General features: G+C 45.0%; 1 protein-coding gene across 1 annotated transcript; it reads right to left on the bottom strand.

Moving 5' to 3' along the window:
* Positions 1–573: 573 nt before the first annotated feature.
* Positions 574–15,763, bottom strand: cabp4 (calcium binding protein 4). Its single transcript, XM_062551676.1, has 7 exons — positions 15,639–15,763; positions 14,037–14,208; positions 9,574–9,604; positions 6,772–6,915; positions 3,662–3,771; positions 1,722–1,869; positions 574–738 (listed from the first exon to the last, which is right to left on the bottom strand). The coding sequence occupies exons 1-7, from the start codon at positions 15,761–15,763 to the stop codon at positions 710–712; spliced, it is 759 nt and encodes a 252-aa protein (XP_062407660.1). The 3' UTR covers positions 574–709.
* Positions 15,764–17,572: the final 1,809 nt, after the last annotated feature.

Here is a 17,572-nt window from a genome sequence, read left to right as displayed (position 1 = left end):
ACCCCCTGATTGTGGGTTTGTAGAAACATTGGGGCAATTTCTCTGTCGCTAGTTTGGAGTTTGACACGGTTTTAAACTCCAACTCCAGTTTAAAACCGTGTTAAACTACAAACTAGCGACAGAACAATTGCCCCACTCTGACTCAGTCCTGTTTTCAGAGTAGGTTCTCTTACTCGACTACTCGTCTTCACCATGTAAAACATTCCACAGACTCCATGATGGTAGAAACAGAAGTTAACCGGAACTAAATTCACCCTATAAATCTAACTTGGCCTTGGCCTTGGCCTTGAATTTCCCCTTGGGGATCAATAAAGTATCTATCTATCTACTTATACAATCACATGAGGACTTGACACACTTTCAGGCAGTAATATCCCTGCCGTTCACCACATCCCTCTGTAGAGGGCAGCAGAGCACTGCAACAACTCTGGCATGCCTGTTTCATAACTCTGTCCCAATGCCCTTTGAGATATCGGTTAAGTTCCATTTGCTAAACTGTTTACACAGATCAGATCAGACAATGATTAACACCCGTTTGGTCAGAAATGAATTTATCATTGATCTAGTCTTTACAGTGGCTTCATCATACAAATATAGAAATACATGGCTATTAAACATTTACACTGGAGCAGCATTGTGTGGATATGAGAGAGCTGGCTTTGTCACAGAGGAGAAGCGACCTGACGTCATGCCGTGGGAGATGAGAGATCTACCGGGTGGCCAACATCATGACGAACTCTGTCAGGAGAAAAGGGAAAATGTCATCAGTCTGACATTATTTGACAAAAGAAACCCAGAACCTTGGCCAATGTTCTTTCACACAGTGTGCTGCGAGTGAGTGACTAACACCACCATGTCCCAGCTCACTGAATCTGAAGGACATGACGTGAATGAACAGCAGTATTGACGAGACAGGGCCACACACACACAATAACGCTGTGATCAATGTAACGTGTGGTCAGGCCACGGCGGCGGCGGCTGTGGAGGAGCCGGCCGGCGCTGCTCAGAGCGAGGGGACGGCCGGGGACGGCCGAGGACGGCCAGTGGCCGGCGGCGAGCGCGGCTGTGATGTTCCGCACGCGCCTCATGTCTGTCACCTGCTGGTGCTCAGTGCCCCAGGCACCACTGAACAGCCGTCTGTGACGGGAGTGGACATGAGAGGGTGACACACACACCTGATGCTCTTGGCAGTCGCAGAGTTGCATGTGCTGTGTGTGTGTGTGCGTGTGTGTGTGTGTGTGTGTGCTGTGTGTGTGCATGTGCTGTGTGTGTGTGTGTGTGTGTGTGTGTGTGTGTGTGTGTGTGTGAGAGAGAGAATTTTCTGTGATGAGTGCTGTTAAGTGATTATTACATAGACATGCTGGGCTTTTGTGTTGCATCGTACAATGCCTGGTGAGGTTTGTGTATTTCATTGAATTTTAAAATGAGAATATTGAGTATTTTTTTAAAACATTCCATGACAAGTGTGTGTGTGTGTGTGCGTGTATGTGTGTGTGTGTGTGTGTGTGTGTGTGTGTGTGTGTGTGTGTGTGTGTGTGTGTGTGAGAGAGAGAGAGTAACTGTGTGTACATGTATGTGAGTGCATATGAGCAAGTGAGTGACTGTAGACTGACTCATCCTCCGGTGGCAGTGATTTTGTGTACATGAGTGCATTTGGTGTACGGCAGTGTGTGAGTGTTTGTGTGTGTGTGCGCATCCATGCTTGTATAACCGGGGCGTACCGTCGAAGTCGATTTTGCCGTCTCCGTTAAGATCGAGGTCAGAGAGGATCTCCTCCAGTTCGCCCTTCTTCAGTTTCTCCCCCAGGAAAGACTTCATGGAATCCCTCAGCTCCTCGAAGGTGATGCGTCCATCCCCATTACAGTCAAACTGAAGCAGCATGGATGGGGGGGACATACGCGACATAGGGCCAGAGAGTCAGAGACAAGTGAAAACACAGAATAGTGTGTGTGTGTGTGTGAGAGAGAGAGAGAGAAAGAGAGAGAGAGAGAGAGAGAGAGAGAGAGGGAGAGAGAGAAGTGAAAAGAGGAGACAGTCAGGAATGCGGGATGAGAAGTGAGAGCAGACAGAGGAGTGTTTTAGAGCACGGGAAACACAAAGCCAGCTCTGCCTGTGTGTGTGAGATTGCGGCGCGCTGCCACATCACCCCCCCCCCCCCTCCTGTTCTGTGATCCTTTCATTGCTAGACAGCAGGCTCGCTCTCCCGTACAATAGCTATCTGGTGGCCATACAGCCCGCGGGTATACACATGGGGAAGAGCAGAGCATGCGGCGCTCATGTCTCAGCAGGATGTCCTGGGTGGATGTTCCCGGGGGGGTCTCCCTTTTGTACACCCATCCTTCAAAACGGAGCGAAGGTCTTCTGACCTATCAGTTCTAAGCCACGCAGGTATAGTCCATTCACCCCGGCCCTACTCCACCGCTCAGCTTCACGTAAGCAGAAATCCACAGCATAGAGGCTACATCGTGACTCACTATTCTTCTTATGGCTCCCTAGTTTTTCCACAACAAGGAAAAGACTCTCTCTCTCTCCCTCTCTCTCTCTCCCTCTCTCTATCTCTCTCTCTCTATCTCTCTCTCTCTCTCTCTTTCTCTCTTACTTAAACTCCTTTTTGATGAAGACCGCTTGCAAAAAGCGCAGCTTGTACAAAAAGCGAACTGAATTCCCTGACCCAGTAGAATGGTGCTGTTTTTGTTGGAGTGTGCAGCTTTGCTGCGGTTCGTGATGTGGTATTGTTAGGTGTGCAACCCCATGGGGAACTCTCGCTCCGCGCGTATTGACATAATCATTTATCTTATAAAGAGCCCTGGCCTGGTTTACATGGCGGGCTCCCCTGTCCAATTACAGTGCCCACGTCATTAAGGCCACATCAGAAGGCTTACTGAGGGGCGCAGCGAGCCGTGGAGAGCCGGCATCTGGGTTCAGAGGCGGGGAGTCGCTTGGAATGGCTGGAGGGGTCTGGCCAAGTCAGATAAATGTGCTTGTGTACAGGTTTCTCAAACCTGCCCGTAATGAAAGTTCAAAATCTTTTGACATCCGCCAAACTTCTTTCAGTGCGGTGGACAAATAAAGTTCAGTTCACCTGCTCTGAGTGTTCCGTTGTGGTGAATACTTCATCACTTACGCAAGACAAACTCATTACCTCGACAGACCTTTGGGACTTTTATCATGAAAAGTATGGCTATGAAAAGCAAAAACTTCCACTTCCCTGTATATAAACTGAATATAGGCTAGGCTTGCATTTTTCAAGGTCGGATGTTTACATTTGTGCGATGTGATAAAAACATACCCATATTGGCATAAGAAACCACAAAAGAATTCTACAGCTTATATTTATATTGTAAGAGAATACAGTTAAACACCTTGACACCATTAGCTGCCGTATTCATAAACCATATGTGGCATTACTTCCACAAAGTCATGTTTATGCAAATTGATAATTTGAGGTTATTTGAGTTGTGGAACCAGGATCCTGCGCATAAAGTAGTACCAATATCCCACATTATATTTAAAATTATGCATATCAGCAGTGTACACTATAGGCTTTAGAAGGGTACACGTTTACATGCCATATGCTGGTCATATAACGCGGCATGTAAACATTTACATGCCATATGCTGTGCATATATGACAGTGAAGTGTTGTGTTCTGAAACACTGACCTGCGCGAAGGCACAGCGGAGCTCCCTCAGGCCCACCATGTGAGCCGTCTCAGCTAGCATGCGTGGGCCCATCAAGTCACAGAAGTCATCAAAGTCCACATGACCTCCCCCTACCCACAGAGAGAGAGAGAGGGAGAGAGAGAGAGAGAGAGAGAGAGAGAGAGACTTTCAAACTTGTCCATTTAGAAATGTAGGCCATTCTTTGTAGGCTATCTTTGTAGGCTATCTTTTAACAAATAATAATTAAAAACAATAAAAAAATAAATAAACAAATCAAAACAATTTCACCTTGTCACATTGATATGAATGCATAATTTACAAACACATCAACTCATTTAGTCATTTAAGTCCATTTGCCCTTCTAAACACAACGAAAGAAACACATAGCACACTCCTGACCCTTATTTCCTGTGTCCTCCTGTAATCCAAACACTGAAGCAGCAGCACAGTGGGCATTGATTTGATTAGGAGAGAACATGTGCACCTGTACAAAGTTACTTTGTTACAGTACACCAACCAGCCAGTACCATGCAGAGCTCCCTTAGTCGTGACTCAAACATCGGCGTGCGCCTACAAAGGAAAGTTCTCCGCGCTTCTGCAGTTGAGGACTCTGATGAAGACGTTGGTAATGTCGAAACGTTAGTCAATGATTTGCACCTTTTAAATAAATACAAAAGAAGACATCTGCGTTGCACCGGCATTCCTCTTCTTTTCATTGGCGTGGGTCCTATAAGGACTGTCCCATCCCTGCAGAGAGAGTGGGTACCATGGACAGCTCCACTGGAACACAGGAGGGGCCTGCAGTAGAGGGGACCACAGGTGGTGCCGACACACAGACACCCTGGGCCTCATAAACACTTGGGTGAGTGAGGCCTGCAGGTGGACAGGGGTGTAGGAGAGGTAGGAGGTCAAGGTCAAGGTCAAGGTCATCCTTCCTTCATACAACAAGGGGTTCACTGTGTCTGCCCACAGCACTGTAAGGCGGGGATCACACTAGCCAGCGGAGAGCGGCAGGTTTCCTATTGTTCTCTATGGTGAATCGGCAGCGTTGAGCAAACTGGGCGTTGAACCTGGTTCTACTTTCAAGCGCAACGCTCAGCACGTCAGTTTTAGAATGTTCAGGGGGCTTACTAGAGAGTGGCAAGGCTCTCCGTAGACGGGCTCTGATAACAACAAAGATAACAGTCTCTAGTAACAACAACGTTGACCGAAGCGTAACTTAGAAGCGAGATAGAACATTTTGGATTATTATTATATGCTTGCAACTGCCGCTTGCCGCTAGCTAATGTGATCCCCGCCTATGAGCTCAATGCTGGACGGTCTGATGGCTAGGACTTTCTTTGGACTTTCTTTGGGTCTATTAAAACCAGAGGCGTTGTTTTGTTCAGTAGAATGAGTCAGATGAGGACTTGTTGTTTAAGTTTAGGTGATCAATTCAATTGTGTTTTTCATTATTCGCCTACCCATATGAAAACAAAGTGTTTCTTGATTTGTGAACTTTGCCTCTGGTGACTTTTATTGAAAACAACCACACCTAATCCAATCCCCCAAGTTGCAATAACATGGTCAAAGAAAAAGTGTAAACTTTTTCATGTAAAGGCAATTGGACCCAAAGCCACTTACAACACAGATAGATGTTTTTCATCACCTGTCTGCTCCCTGTGCTCCAGACTTTGATGTTACAAGCTCGTTTCCCAACAGTCATTCTACCAACTGAACTGAACGAGCCTGAGAGCATTAAAAGTATATGTGCCAGCACACACAATGTTTACTGCAAAGAGTGTATGCACTGTTACTATGTTACTACTGGGATACTGTTCACACACACAAACACACACACACACACACACACACACACACACACACACATACATATACTCACGCACACACTCACGCACACACACACACACACACACACACACACACACACACATGTATTAAATCACATATGACCTCCACCTACATAAATCTCACTCTCTCGCTCGCTCTCTCTCACACACGAATTTGCACAAAAATGTGCCGTAGTCTATACAGTAAAATGTCAACCACTTGCATACATATTCATCTTTGTATGCAAATGTGAAATCAGACATTTTAACCTTGCATACTCACTGAAGCACAGAAATATTATGTACATACACCCACAGATCCACAGAAGCGCAGACGATGTGAAGACTATCAATTAACGACCTAATTTGCCGATAGCAGTTTTGTTTATGCAAGACCTTCTTAGGTTTACTAACCAAACATGTCAAGTTTACTCAATAATTTAATGTTAGCTTAATTCACAAGGTTTGTGTGGGTGTGTACTTGTGTGTGTGTGTGTGTGTGTCTGTGTGTGTATGAACGCGTATGCACGTGTGTGTGTGTGTGTGTGTGCGTGTGTGTGTGTGTGTGTGTGTGTGTGTGTGTGTGTGTGTATGAGCGCGTATGCACATGTGTGTGTGTGTGTGTGTGCGTGTGTGTGTGTGTGTGTGTGTGTGTGTGTGTGTGTGTGCGTGTGTGTGTGTGTGTGTGTGTGTGTGTGTGTGTGTGTGTGTGTGTGTGTGCGTGTTCATCTGAGTGCAATCTGATCTCATAGCCTTGTGTTTACCCTAATGCTCTCATATCTAATTTCATCAAGCCTCATCAGCCTCCCAGGGAAGATCAGATAGGAGTCTTAGGAATTCCTCTCTTTTCGTCACTGTTGTGGTTATTATCACCATGGATGCATAGCCAACAAATACATATATCCACACACATTCACATATTCTTTCAGTCACATACCATATTACAGTAACACAGAGACCAGCTAAATCGGTTATTCCCAAATGCCCAATAAAAATACATGTACAGTATACTCTCCAGTTAACTTCATAGAAAGGCAGCTGTGGCCATCTATTGAAAACAGTCAAGAACACACAAGTAGAGTTTAGAGATACACCTTCAGACCCTTTACACACTCACACAACAAAATGCACAAGCACACACCATCAATCTCTCTTCCTCCAACACACACTCACATACATGTACATGCACACACAGGCTCACACCATCTCTCTCTCTTCCTCCAACACACACTCACATACAGTACATGCACACACAGGCTCACACCAGCAGGCATCTCTTACACTTCATCTTGATCTGCTGGTTGATCTCGATGAGCTCCATCTCTGTGGGCATGTAGCCCATGGTCCTCATGCAGTTGGCCACGTCCTTGTAGTGCACGTAGCCGTCGCTGTCGTAGTCAAACTCCTTAAAGGCATACAGCAGCTCTGTGGGGCAGCATCACAGCACAGTGGGCATTCAACACACACACACACACACACACACTTTTGGGTGCATGTGAAATCTACGTCAGGGATTAAGGGCACCCAGTATTGTCTATAATAATACTGTATATAATATTTACGCATGACAATACTGGGTGCCCTTAACCATGACTGCAGGCTATGGCGAGGGCCAGTTTTGTTTTTGTGAATTTCACAGAACATACTTTAGCACGATGTATTCACAATCTACGGAACCCTGGAGGGGGTCATTGCAAGACATTTTTGGTGTATACCCAGCATGCTCATTAGCATACCGTGCGCTCATTTGACTAAATTGTGTGCTCGTCTTACTAAATCATGCACATTTTTACTAAATAGTAAGCTCATGTTAGTAATTGTGCCCTCACTTTAATTTTTGAAAAATGAGCACACAATTTAGTAAAAGTTGTGCACGTTTTAGTAAATTGTACACACAGTAAAATCAAATGTGCACACAATTTAGTCAAATGTGTGCACTTTTTCTGGGCATACACCAAAGCATACCTTACCCTCCAGAGAGCAAAATCTAGAAAAATGAGACCACAATTAAGTAAAATGAGCACACATCCTCTCGAAATACAAAAACATTCTAGCAATGACACCTCGCGGGCTCAGTAATAATCTGCTTGCCTGTGGAAGCCTTTTATTGTTAATGTACGTTTATGACAGTTGTTATTAAAGACTTGGCATGTGGTATCATAATTATGCCCTAAAGAAAGATGTTATGGAAAATATATCATGCATAATGTATAATGTTACTTTAAAAGGGTTTGAACCAGGTTAGGCATTCCTGTTATAAATCATGTGTGATGTCGAAACAAACACATGATACTGAAAGTCTGTGATATTCCCTTAGAAAATGACCCTGGGAAAATATATACAGTATATCCATGTGTGTATGTGCGTACAGTAGTATGTGTAGAAGCTGTCACTCTGTAATGCATTACAATGGAATAGCTAAATAGAGAAACCTAACATCAGGGGCTGGGTCTCAGCAGAGAGAAAAAAGGGAACAGGAGAGAGAATTATTTATTTTGATGAAGAGGATTCTTTGTTTATCCTACAGTCATTTGCATTTATGAATAATCCTACAAATGCATAAAATGTGAGCAGTTTCAGACAGCCATGACAGGCTTTTTCATCAGATAGGTGTACATGCATATCGCCTATGGATGCACTGACAGTGTGCTGTTCACCTGTGCTGACAGCCAATCAGCAGGCGAGTAACCAAGGGCATTACAGCAGTGGAACACAGCCACCGTATGCATGACAAGTAGAACAGCCCCTCCACCACACCAGCATGGAACATTCCCTTCATCTCAATATCTTCAACAACTTACTGTGTACTATCAAGTGTCACGCTATTTCCACAGCGGTAGACCATTTCACTCAATGCTACGTTGCATATTGCACTAGGGCTGGCTGCTGCTATTAAGGTCACCCTTTTCGCTCTTTATGTGTGTATTTGGGTATCTGGGGTAGCTAATACAAAAATATCAAAATAACATAAGCCATTTGTTTTTGGCTGCAAAGGCCTGAAAACATGTGATTCAGAAAAGCACTGAGATTCACTGGCTGAAGAGATGTCCAGTCTGCCTGCTTATTGAATAAGACCAGGCCACCCCAATTATATCTACAGTATATGGACCTATAAGTGTCCGCTCACAACCGAAGATCAAAAATTTGGACCAGATCTGTTACTGTAACAACATGTGAACAAAGTCAAGTGAAGCCATCGTGCATCGTGCAAGGAACAGGTACACAAAACAGGCCACTCTTCATCCTTTTGGTATTTTGACCAAAGCATGACACAGATGCTTTATTAAGACCTAAAGAAACTATTTTAGATACTGTACAAATCCAGAGTTAAAACAACCTGGATGCTATTGATGGATGATAACGATAACTGTCGCTATCATCCATCGTAAAATTGGCACTTAGCATTGTTTGCATTAGCACTGACGTGGTTTATAGTGTGTGGATACCATAGAGACACGTCGAAATAAATCACTCGTTTCAAACCTCTGAGAGTGGTAGCATGAGTAGGATCCCTACAGACAAACCCAAGTATAGCAATCACTCGTTTCAAACCTCTGAGAGTGGTAGCATGAGTAGGATCCCTACAGACAAACCCAAGTATAGCAATTTAGCAAACTTTGAAAGCGTGCAGAGAGGTTATAACAAAACCTGTTTCAGAGGGAAGCATTTTGCTTGAGTTTGTGACTTTGTGTTCCGGTAGCGTCAGATTGTTTTAACCCCGGATCATTCCTTTAAGTCTTTCCTCCCCATTTTTCTCTCTTTTCTTTTGTCTGTTGGTGGTGTTCTCCACCGCCACAGGACCGTTGTGCTGTGCTGGGTGTGTGTGGTGTTGTGTTGGGTGTGTGTGTGTGTGTGTTGTGCTGTGCTGGGTGTGTGTGTGTGTGTTGAGCTATGCTGGGTGGGTGGTGGTGTACTGGGTGTGTGTTGAGCTGTGCACTGTGTCGTCTGGCATGACTCATCACCGGTGGGTGGGGATAGGATTAAGCCACGGCACAAAAGCACACAATGCTTCTGCAGCGCACATGCCCAGTTAAGTGACAAGACAAGGCAATTTACAATGTAGTGATGCAATGTAGCACTTACCATCCAACTCCTCCGGTAATAACTCTCTGTCCTGCGATGGCGAGGATGCAGGACACAAGAGAACGGTGGATGGACGCCAGGAGAGGGAGAGAGAGAGAGAAATAGAGAGAGAGAGAGAGAGAGAGAGAGAGAGAGAGAGAGAGAGAGAGAGAGAGAGAGAGAGAGGTATGTGAGTCAGGAACAGACATACTGTTCAATGGACCATCATAATGACCTTTCTTCATTAGTACGTAAAGATCATGGTTGGCCCTCGGCTAGTAGTACTAATCAGAGAAGGCGTCTCAACCCTCCCGAGGATTTTTAAGGACCTGTTAAAACATTATCTCCTTTTCACAGTGTTATTAAGCAATTATGCTGACAAGACAGCAGGCACAAGGTCACGCCATAAAGAACATGTACAGTGGCCGTCCCAGAGGACGGGGGAGGGAAAGGGGAGGGGAGAGAACAGAAGTAACGACAGAGACAGATGAAGAAGAGTGGTGTGTGTGTGTGTGTGTGTGTTTGTGTTTGTTTGTGTGTGTGTGTGTGTGTGTGTGTGTGTGCATGTGTGTGCATGTGTGCGTGTGTGTATGCATGCGTGTGTGCATGTGTGCGTGTGTGTATGTGCGTGTGTGTGTGTGTGTGTGTATCAGAAGTACTCCAGCAGGGAGAAAAGAAAAGACCAAACGAGTGAAACAGTCGGTGTGAAAGTGGGGTGCAAACTAGGGAATTGAGGAGAGCGTTCCAGTGAGCAGTCCCCAGAGGAAGTCTCTGGTGTTAAGCTCTCTTCTCTGTGGCGCATAATGACAGGCTGCACCCATCAGTCCTGCACACACTCTGACTGACTGACTGATGGAGACGAGTGAGATGCAGAGGAGCTCATTCACTAATAGGATTACAGCATACCATGGCTCTCACTCTCTCTCTCTCTCACTCTCTCTCTCTCTCTCTCTCTTTTCAAATCTGGACAGCCATGCATAGTCACACTCAATAAAAGAACCAACACGTGCACACACAGGCAGAGATGCACACACACACACACACACACACACACACACACACACAGGACGCGCACATGGATTTACAGATTTGTGTGTGTATAATTATAATTTGACAACAATGCTAATGCAATTGAAGCCAATGGAGATAAGGTGCACACACACAAACATACAGTACAAGTGCATAAACACACACAGAGACACACAATACGGTCTGCTAAGAGCCTGACTTGACCGCTAGATGAAGGACATTCCGCATACCATTGAATTATGCTCCCTGGGACAAGCACACAGAAAATGCACAACCTCAAACTTGAATACAAATACTATCACATTCAAATATGTCAGACTCCCCCCTTCACTGGCTCTATGGTAAAATATGACTTTAGATGCCTTGAATGCTCCATGATGGCTTGAAAGCCTCATGCTTTAATTTCAGACAGAACTGAAAATTATTTATTGATATAATTTTGAAATGGAATGTACTAAACACAAATGAGTTCAAGTCACTTTCCCTATTTTGAATGTCATATATCAAAAATGAGATGCAGTTCAATTTCAATGTTGGTCTAAGTTGGTCTGGATCCAAGTGTATGCCACCTATAAACCTCACTATGAATGGGGGCATTTGGGGCCAATAACAAAATGGCAAACCTGGCAGTGAGTCCAGTTTAGATGCCAGCTAGAATCCTGTTGGAACATACTGTACAGGAAGCTGATCGACACACATGACCTCTACTCCCAACACAAACACAACACAGACCACTCACAACTCACAATCACAGCCATTTGGTTGTGCTGAAGAGCCTCTAGCGGTGCCCCTACTGGCTACTTGTGTCCATTCCACAGGGGCGTGAGCCACAGGTAGGTCACATGCTCCACACTAACTGGACAGATGGACAGATCGTGACAACACCTCAGGAATAGTACACAGACAATGGATGAGCAAAACCCAACAACAGAATTTCATCACAGCAGTGTAGAACTGTGACAAACATGAGCATACCTCCAGGCATACCTCTATAAATGGTCAGCAAGTCTTGAAAATCAGGTCTTTTTTACTTTCCAATATATTTGTCTTTCCAATCAGGACTTATTTCCGTGTCCAAATGCATCTCTTCCACTCATGCCGTGCTTTCTAGGGCGGCGGCGCGGAGACCGCTGTCATCGTGTGACAAGCTGAGGAGTCCCGGCACATGCCATAACAGCCACTTGTTACCAGCACGGCTCGGCTCGGTCCGCAGATGTCAGGGTTTCAACTGTGCTGTTCGCTCAGCTGGTGAGGCTTATACACTCTGGATTTGCACAAATACATCTCTTGTGCTTCTCTTCTCCCTGCTGCTGGAGTTGCACTGTGATTGCAGAAATAACTGGGACAAAACCATGATGCATCTCTGATCCAAATTAAATTCACCGCCTGTAGCAGTCCTCCACACGCCGTGATCATAAAGCACAGAAATGTGTTCACCTCAATCAGCATTAGTCACTTGTGCTATGACATTCATGCATTAAGGGATATAATATCCTCTAACTTATATCCAGTTTCAATGCTCCATTTTGGTGAGGGCAATATCATATGCAAAGCTCATTTCCTGTCTGTGTGAGCCTTTTAGAATCATTTCAGTCCAGAGATTCGCAAGTGAACAGTCCCCTGGGCAGCGAACGAAGGAACGCGGTGACACACATGCCTCCGCTCCGCCGGCAGCGATGATGGGCGACTTGTTGTCAGGCTGAGGCCGCAGAAACTTGTTTATGAGTGTCACATGCAGTGTGATCACGCTGTGATTTATGCATGCAGAAACAGGAAGATGAACCTGGACTCAACATGCACCCATTCAGATTTCACTCATTTCCATATCGGCAAATTAACTCAGTGTTTTATGACTAACAGAGGTACATGGTGATGATTAGTCTTGTGTCTCCTGTCATGCATGCAAGTAAACAGACTCTCTCTCTCTCACGCACACACACACAACCACACACACACACACACACACACACACACACACACACACAATCACAAACAAACACACAGGATTACAAAAAGACAAACGACCACAACCTCTCACAAGAAACACAAGAGCAAGTACTGAGCACGCACGCACACACACACACACACACACACACACACACACACACACACACACACACACACACGTGCCTGTTGACACACACCTCTTCATAACCTGATGAGCTGCAGGTGGTTATGAGGGCTAATTGACAGTGACAGGGATCTATAACAGCAACTCTGTTAATGCTCCCATCATAATCCTCAGATTAGAGATAGCAAAGGGAGAACAACACACCCTATTTACAGCATGCACCTTCTCTCTGTTGTTCTCCACACTCCACCCAAACAGGATGGCTCTCTCAGGACAGGTCAGCAGTGTCCTCTGTTTACTCTCTTTGCTGGCCCAAAGGGCACCTACGGCAGGTGGATAAAGTCTATGTCACCTTCTCAAATCCCAGGGGCCATACAGGGGTCGCCTGGTCCGCACCTCAACATGATCTCTCGTGTCCTTACACTCAATTATCCTCTCAACAGTAGCTACACATAGGCTACAGTACTTGGTCAGTGTGTGTTTGTACTGAGGTCAAATATAATCCTAAATAGGTCCTAAATAAGGAATCCCAATTTAATTCTCAGACTTATCTTTTCCATTTCTAACACTGCCATAATGCCCTTGAGTATAATATTGGTTAAAATTCATGTTGTGTATATGAGAAATCTATATGGAGAGTATAGCAGTGTGACTTGCAAATTAATTCTCCTGTGCTCCCACACATCAAAGACTGACAGATGCTTTGGGTTGAGATATAAATAACAAGGTTGTGTGTTCAGTGATCTGCGGAAGCCAGGCAGCTGTCTGGAGGACCCTTGTGAAACCAGCCTACAGATGAGGGCCCTGGGAACACTCCCTAACCTGCGCCTCCCTCAGTCACCCGCGGGGGAGCACATCGGATGAGACAATATGGCCGGGACTGCTTAGACAGCAGAACAGATCGTGTCGGAACACGGAGTGGCACCACCAAACAACTTCTTCATTAGGGGATGGGGAGCAGTCTGGTCCCATTTTAAAGAAGTACTGAGCTAAAGGCAATGCCACTTGGCATGGAGTTCTTAACTATAGAGTAATGTCAAGTAAGCATTGCTGGCTAGACTGTAGGCCAAAACGAGCTGGAGAGACCAGCCTAAATATAATGAGAAGTGAAATACATACTCTTATTAAACTGAACAGTGGGACATTCATCTTAGTGACGGAAAGAATGAGGCCAGAAGATTCATCTATTATACATTGGCCAACGCACCAATTTTGCCCCTGAATCGCAGAAAACAGCCTGTTTAAAAATGGGAAATGGTGCTCGAAATTGTCCACTGTCCACTGTGACATTTGAATTTCAATGTAAGAGGATATCACTACACATTTGCTTTTGTCGTTGTTGTGCTACTACTGAACAGTAAGATATAATTGCTGGTATACTAACCTGGCCGAACAGCGCGTTGATGTAGGGTGCGTAAATGGCAGCGATGGAGTTGTCACTGAGTTGACGGCTCTTCTTTCGCTGACTGGATGAGTCTTTGCTTGTTGAGCCTTTGGAACCTTTGAGAGAGGACTTCAAAGCGCCATCCCCTGGAGACTGAGTGCGAGAGGAAGTGCTGCCAAAGGAATGTACAGAGAGAGACCTTCAACATCACTAGCATGTTATCATCATCATCATTAAGGTACATTTATGTCTCTTTAATTCTTAATAGACCCGAGACCCCTTCACGGTTCACGTCACAGCTAAAGGTGTGCGCATGTCGGTGTCAGAAAACTTTCCTTCACGTTGACTTGTGTGTGTGTGTGTGTGTGTGTGTGTGTGTGTGTGTGTGTGTGTGAATCGGTGTGAATTAACTGAAACATCAAAGAAACGTCAAGAAAATGCCTACAACTTTGCGCGCGCGTACACTACTTGTTAACCAGATAGCGGTAGCCTTGTTATGAATCTAAGGCCACTTGTTGACATCGTCTACCCATTTTGTTGTCAGCTCAGGTCAGTATCAGACAAGCAATCGTCATTAGCGAATACTAATTTATTACAGTAAGATAAGCTTCCGGTCCGCGGTCCTTGGGTGACGATGACATTGCCCTTGACAGCTCAACATGCAGGTTAGCTGCTCCATTTTTTCCACCCCTTGCTGCATACAAATATCAGAGGGGTCTTATACTAGGCTACAAATTACAATGTTGATTCATTTTTGGCCCCAGCTGTGGCGCAACTGGCTGGGGCACCTGCCAGTTGCGGGTTCGATTCCCGCCCCGTGGTCCTTTCCGGATCCTACCCCTGCTCTCTCTCCCATTCACTTCCTGTCATTCTTCACTGTATCTATCATTAAAGGCATAAAAAAAAGCCCCCCCCCCAAAAAAAAATTTTGATTCATTTTCACACCTCTATTCCAGATTTCTGGACAGTGTCACAAACTAATAGCCTAGGTTGAAGGCATCTGAGAGAGACAAATTATGTTCAACATCTCTGACATCATTTTAGCAGCCAGCCAGCAGTGGTTTGATGTTAGCTGAAACTGAACAGAGGCTAAAAAGCTCAGTGGTCATGTAGGCCTATTACTACAACCAGTGACATAGGAGCTCGAGTTCAGCAAAACAACGAAATCATAGGTTTCAATGAAACTATCCTTCAAATGGTTAAATTAATGTGTCTGATTGCTATTTATTACATTGCTAGCTGTGCTTGCAATGGCAGTTTAGACTATGGTGAGGGGCTGGCTACTATTCTACAAGCAAACCTATCCTAAGAATGAAAATGGAAACTGTGTGAATGTAACCATCTAGGTCTGTATTATTTTCAGCTACCCATGCTGGGTCCTCCATAATTCCACAGAGCATCTCTATAACCATGACCAATGTCATGGCAATGATAATCAATATCTGTGGTAAGTCACCAATTTATTATCAGTTTCCTTGCCGTCTCCCATTGGCATTTTGTCAGTCTAAATAAACAAGTCAAGGCCATTAGAAGGTCTAATTAATTTATCCATGGATCTATCTACAATCTTTGTAGCCTACTCTCAGTCGGATTGAGGCCTACCTCCCTGCAGCAGAAGAGGGTCGACTTCCTGCAGCCGAAGAAGGTCGACTTCCAGCCGCAGAAGAGGGGCGACTGTCTGCGCCCCCCTTCACTGGCACCTTCTTCTCTGCTACTTTCTGAGACATGCTGTGGGAGAGATGACAGAGTCAGATACGTTGGAATGGCCTGGGGTGACTACATACTGTAGGTGGGTGGGATTTGCTGTGGTGTTAGTATGTTTCTGTGTGTGTGTGTGTGTGTGTGTGTGTGTGTGTGTGTGTGTGTGTGTGTGTGTGTGTGTGTGGCTGGTGTAGATATAAGACTTCTAAAGAAAGTGAGCAAATGACAATTTCTCCCCTTTAGCATGTCAGTGGTAAGTTGAAGAGCACGAGAAGCTGAGATGAGATGGGAAGAGATGAGACCGACCGAGAGGGATAGAGGGAAGAAGAGAAACAGAGAGAGCGAAAGAGGGAGAGGGATAGAGAGAGCGAAAGAGAGGGAGAGGAATAGAGAGAGCGAAAGAGAGGGAGAGGAATAGAGAGAGCGAGAGGGAGGGAGAGGAATAGAGAGAGTGTGATTCATGTGAGGAGAAAGCGAACAGACTGACAGCGCTGAGGTGAGTTGACGTCCCTGTTAACCACACGAATCAGAGCATTTCAACCGGCAGTGTACCGAGGCGCTCCGACATAATGTTGTGTACAAAACCAGTACGCTCTCGCTGCCGAGCCTCTGGGAGACACGAATGAGAAGAGACAAGCAGACGAGCCGCACGATAAATTACAATCAGCAGTTTAATATGCCCCCGCGCCAAGCCGCGCCAAGCCGCGCCACTCCTCTCCTTTGCCCATCAAGGCAACCATCAACACAGAAATTGACGATGGTCACTCGCGAACAAGCCCACATGCCATGTGCACCTATCTTGCTGTGAACACGATCCTTATTTAGCTGTCCTCAAGTCCCTAGAGAGAGGAGTGTGGTGTTTTCTCACCTTCAAATGGCTCTGTAAAGTCCTTCATCTTCCCTTTGTTATTAAACTGCAGTCACTGAGGCCCACAGAGCATAATATCATCTCTGGAAAGTTTTGCTTTAAATAAAGTACAATAATGAGACGTCTGATTAGATTAATTGCTTCTATTATTCTCACAATTAAGGCACTTCCCCTGCTAAATTGTCCAGTTGAACTGGGAGAGTAGTTGGACATGGGCCTGATAGTGTGAGCATCTCACTGACTCTCCCTCTCTCTCTGTCAGTGTGTGTGTGTGTGTGTGTGTGTGTGTGTGTGTGTGTGAATCTTTGAGTGTTTGTGAGTGAGTGTGAATGTGACTGACAAAAGAGATTTTAAATGATCATGTCATGTGTCACTTACAGTACATCTATTTCTAACAACTTTTGTGGTAAAAGACCAGGCAACACAGACATGCAAAAAAAAAGAAAAGAAAAAAAGGTACTATCTGTAAGTCAAATTAAGGATGGAAATGACAAAGTTCTGGCAGAAAATTCAGTTCTTGGGTGTAAGCCACTGATCTATAAAGAATAACTTATTTCGTTATAGATTAGTGGTGTAAGCCCCCATACCAGTTCATCATTCACATTTACATTATTTCTGGACACAACCATTACACACATAAACATGACCACACATGGACAGTTCATGGGTAAGGATGTCAAGCTGTAGTTTCCAGCAGAGACAATACACTACTCAAGAATTAAGCCCAAGTGCATAGTGCATTAGTGAGACACTCAAATACCCATCTATCCATTCACAAAGTGAGACAAAGTGAGAGAGTCTAGTGAAACCAGATTAATAATACTTCACTAGTTTGCCCGTTGGATTGCTTGAAGTGAGTACAGAGAATGGCAAGTTTGGCTTGGTAGCTGGCCATGGTCCTGGGATGCCAATAGCGGAGATCACTTGGGAGTGATGTCCGCTAACACCCCCTATGGATAAGGGGTCA

Source organism: Sardina pilchardus, chromosome 2 (genome assembly GCF_963854185.1).
Source record: "Sardina pilchardus chromosome 2, fSarPil1.1, whole genome shotgun sequence".
In the NCBI taxonomy this organism is placed as follows: domain Eukaryota; kingdom Metazoa; phylum Chordata; class Actinopteri; order Clupeiformes; family Clupeidae; genus Sardina; species Sardina pilchardus.
The sequence above is the reverse complement of the archived record's forward strand: the minus strand, read 5'-3'. Positions and strand labels throughout refer to the sequence as shown.

Bases quoted from the DNA above. Each gene is read 5' to 3' on its own strand.
- cabp4 (XM_062551676.1), bottom strand. From the start codon at position 15,763: ATGTCTCAGAAAGTAGCAGAGAAGAAGGTGCCAGTGAAGGGGGGCGCA. The intron at 14,209-15,638 runs GTAGGCCTCAAT...TTCCTTTGGCAG, and splicing joins CCCTCTTCTGCTGCAGGGAG to CACTTCCTCTCGCACTCAGT. The intron at 3,772-6,771 runs GTAAGAGATGCC...CTCTGTGGGTAG, and splicing joins CCAGCAGATCAAGATGAAGT to GGGGAGGTCATGTGGACTTT.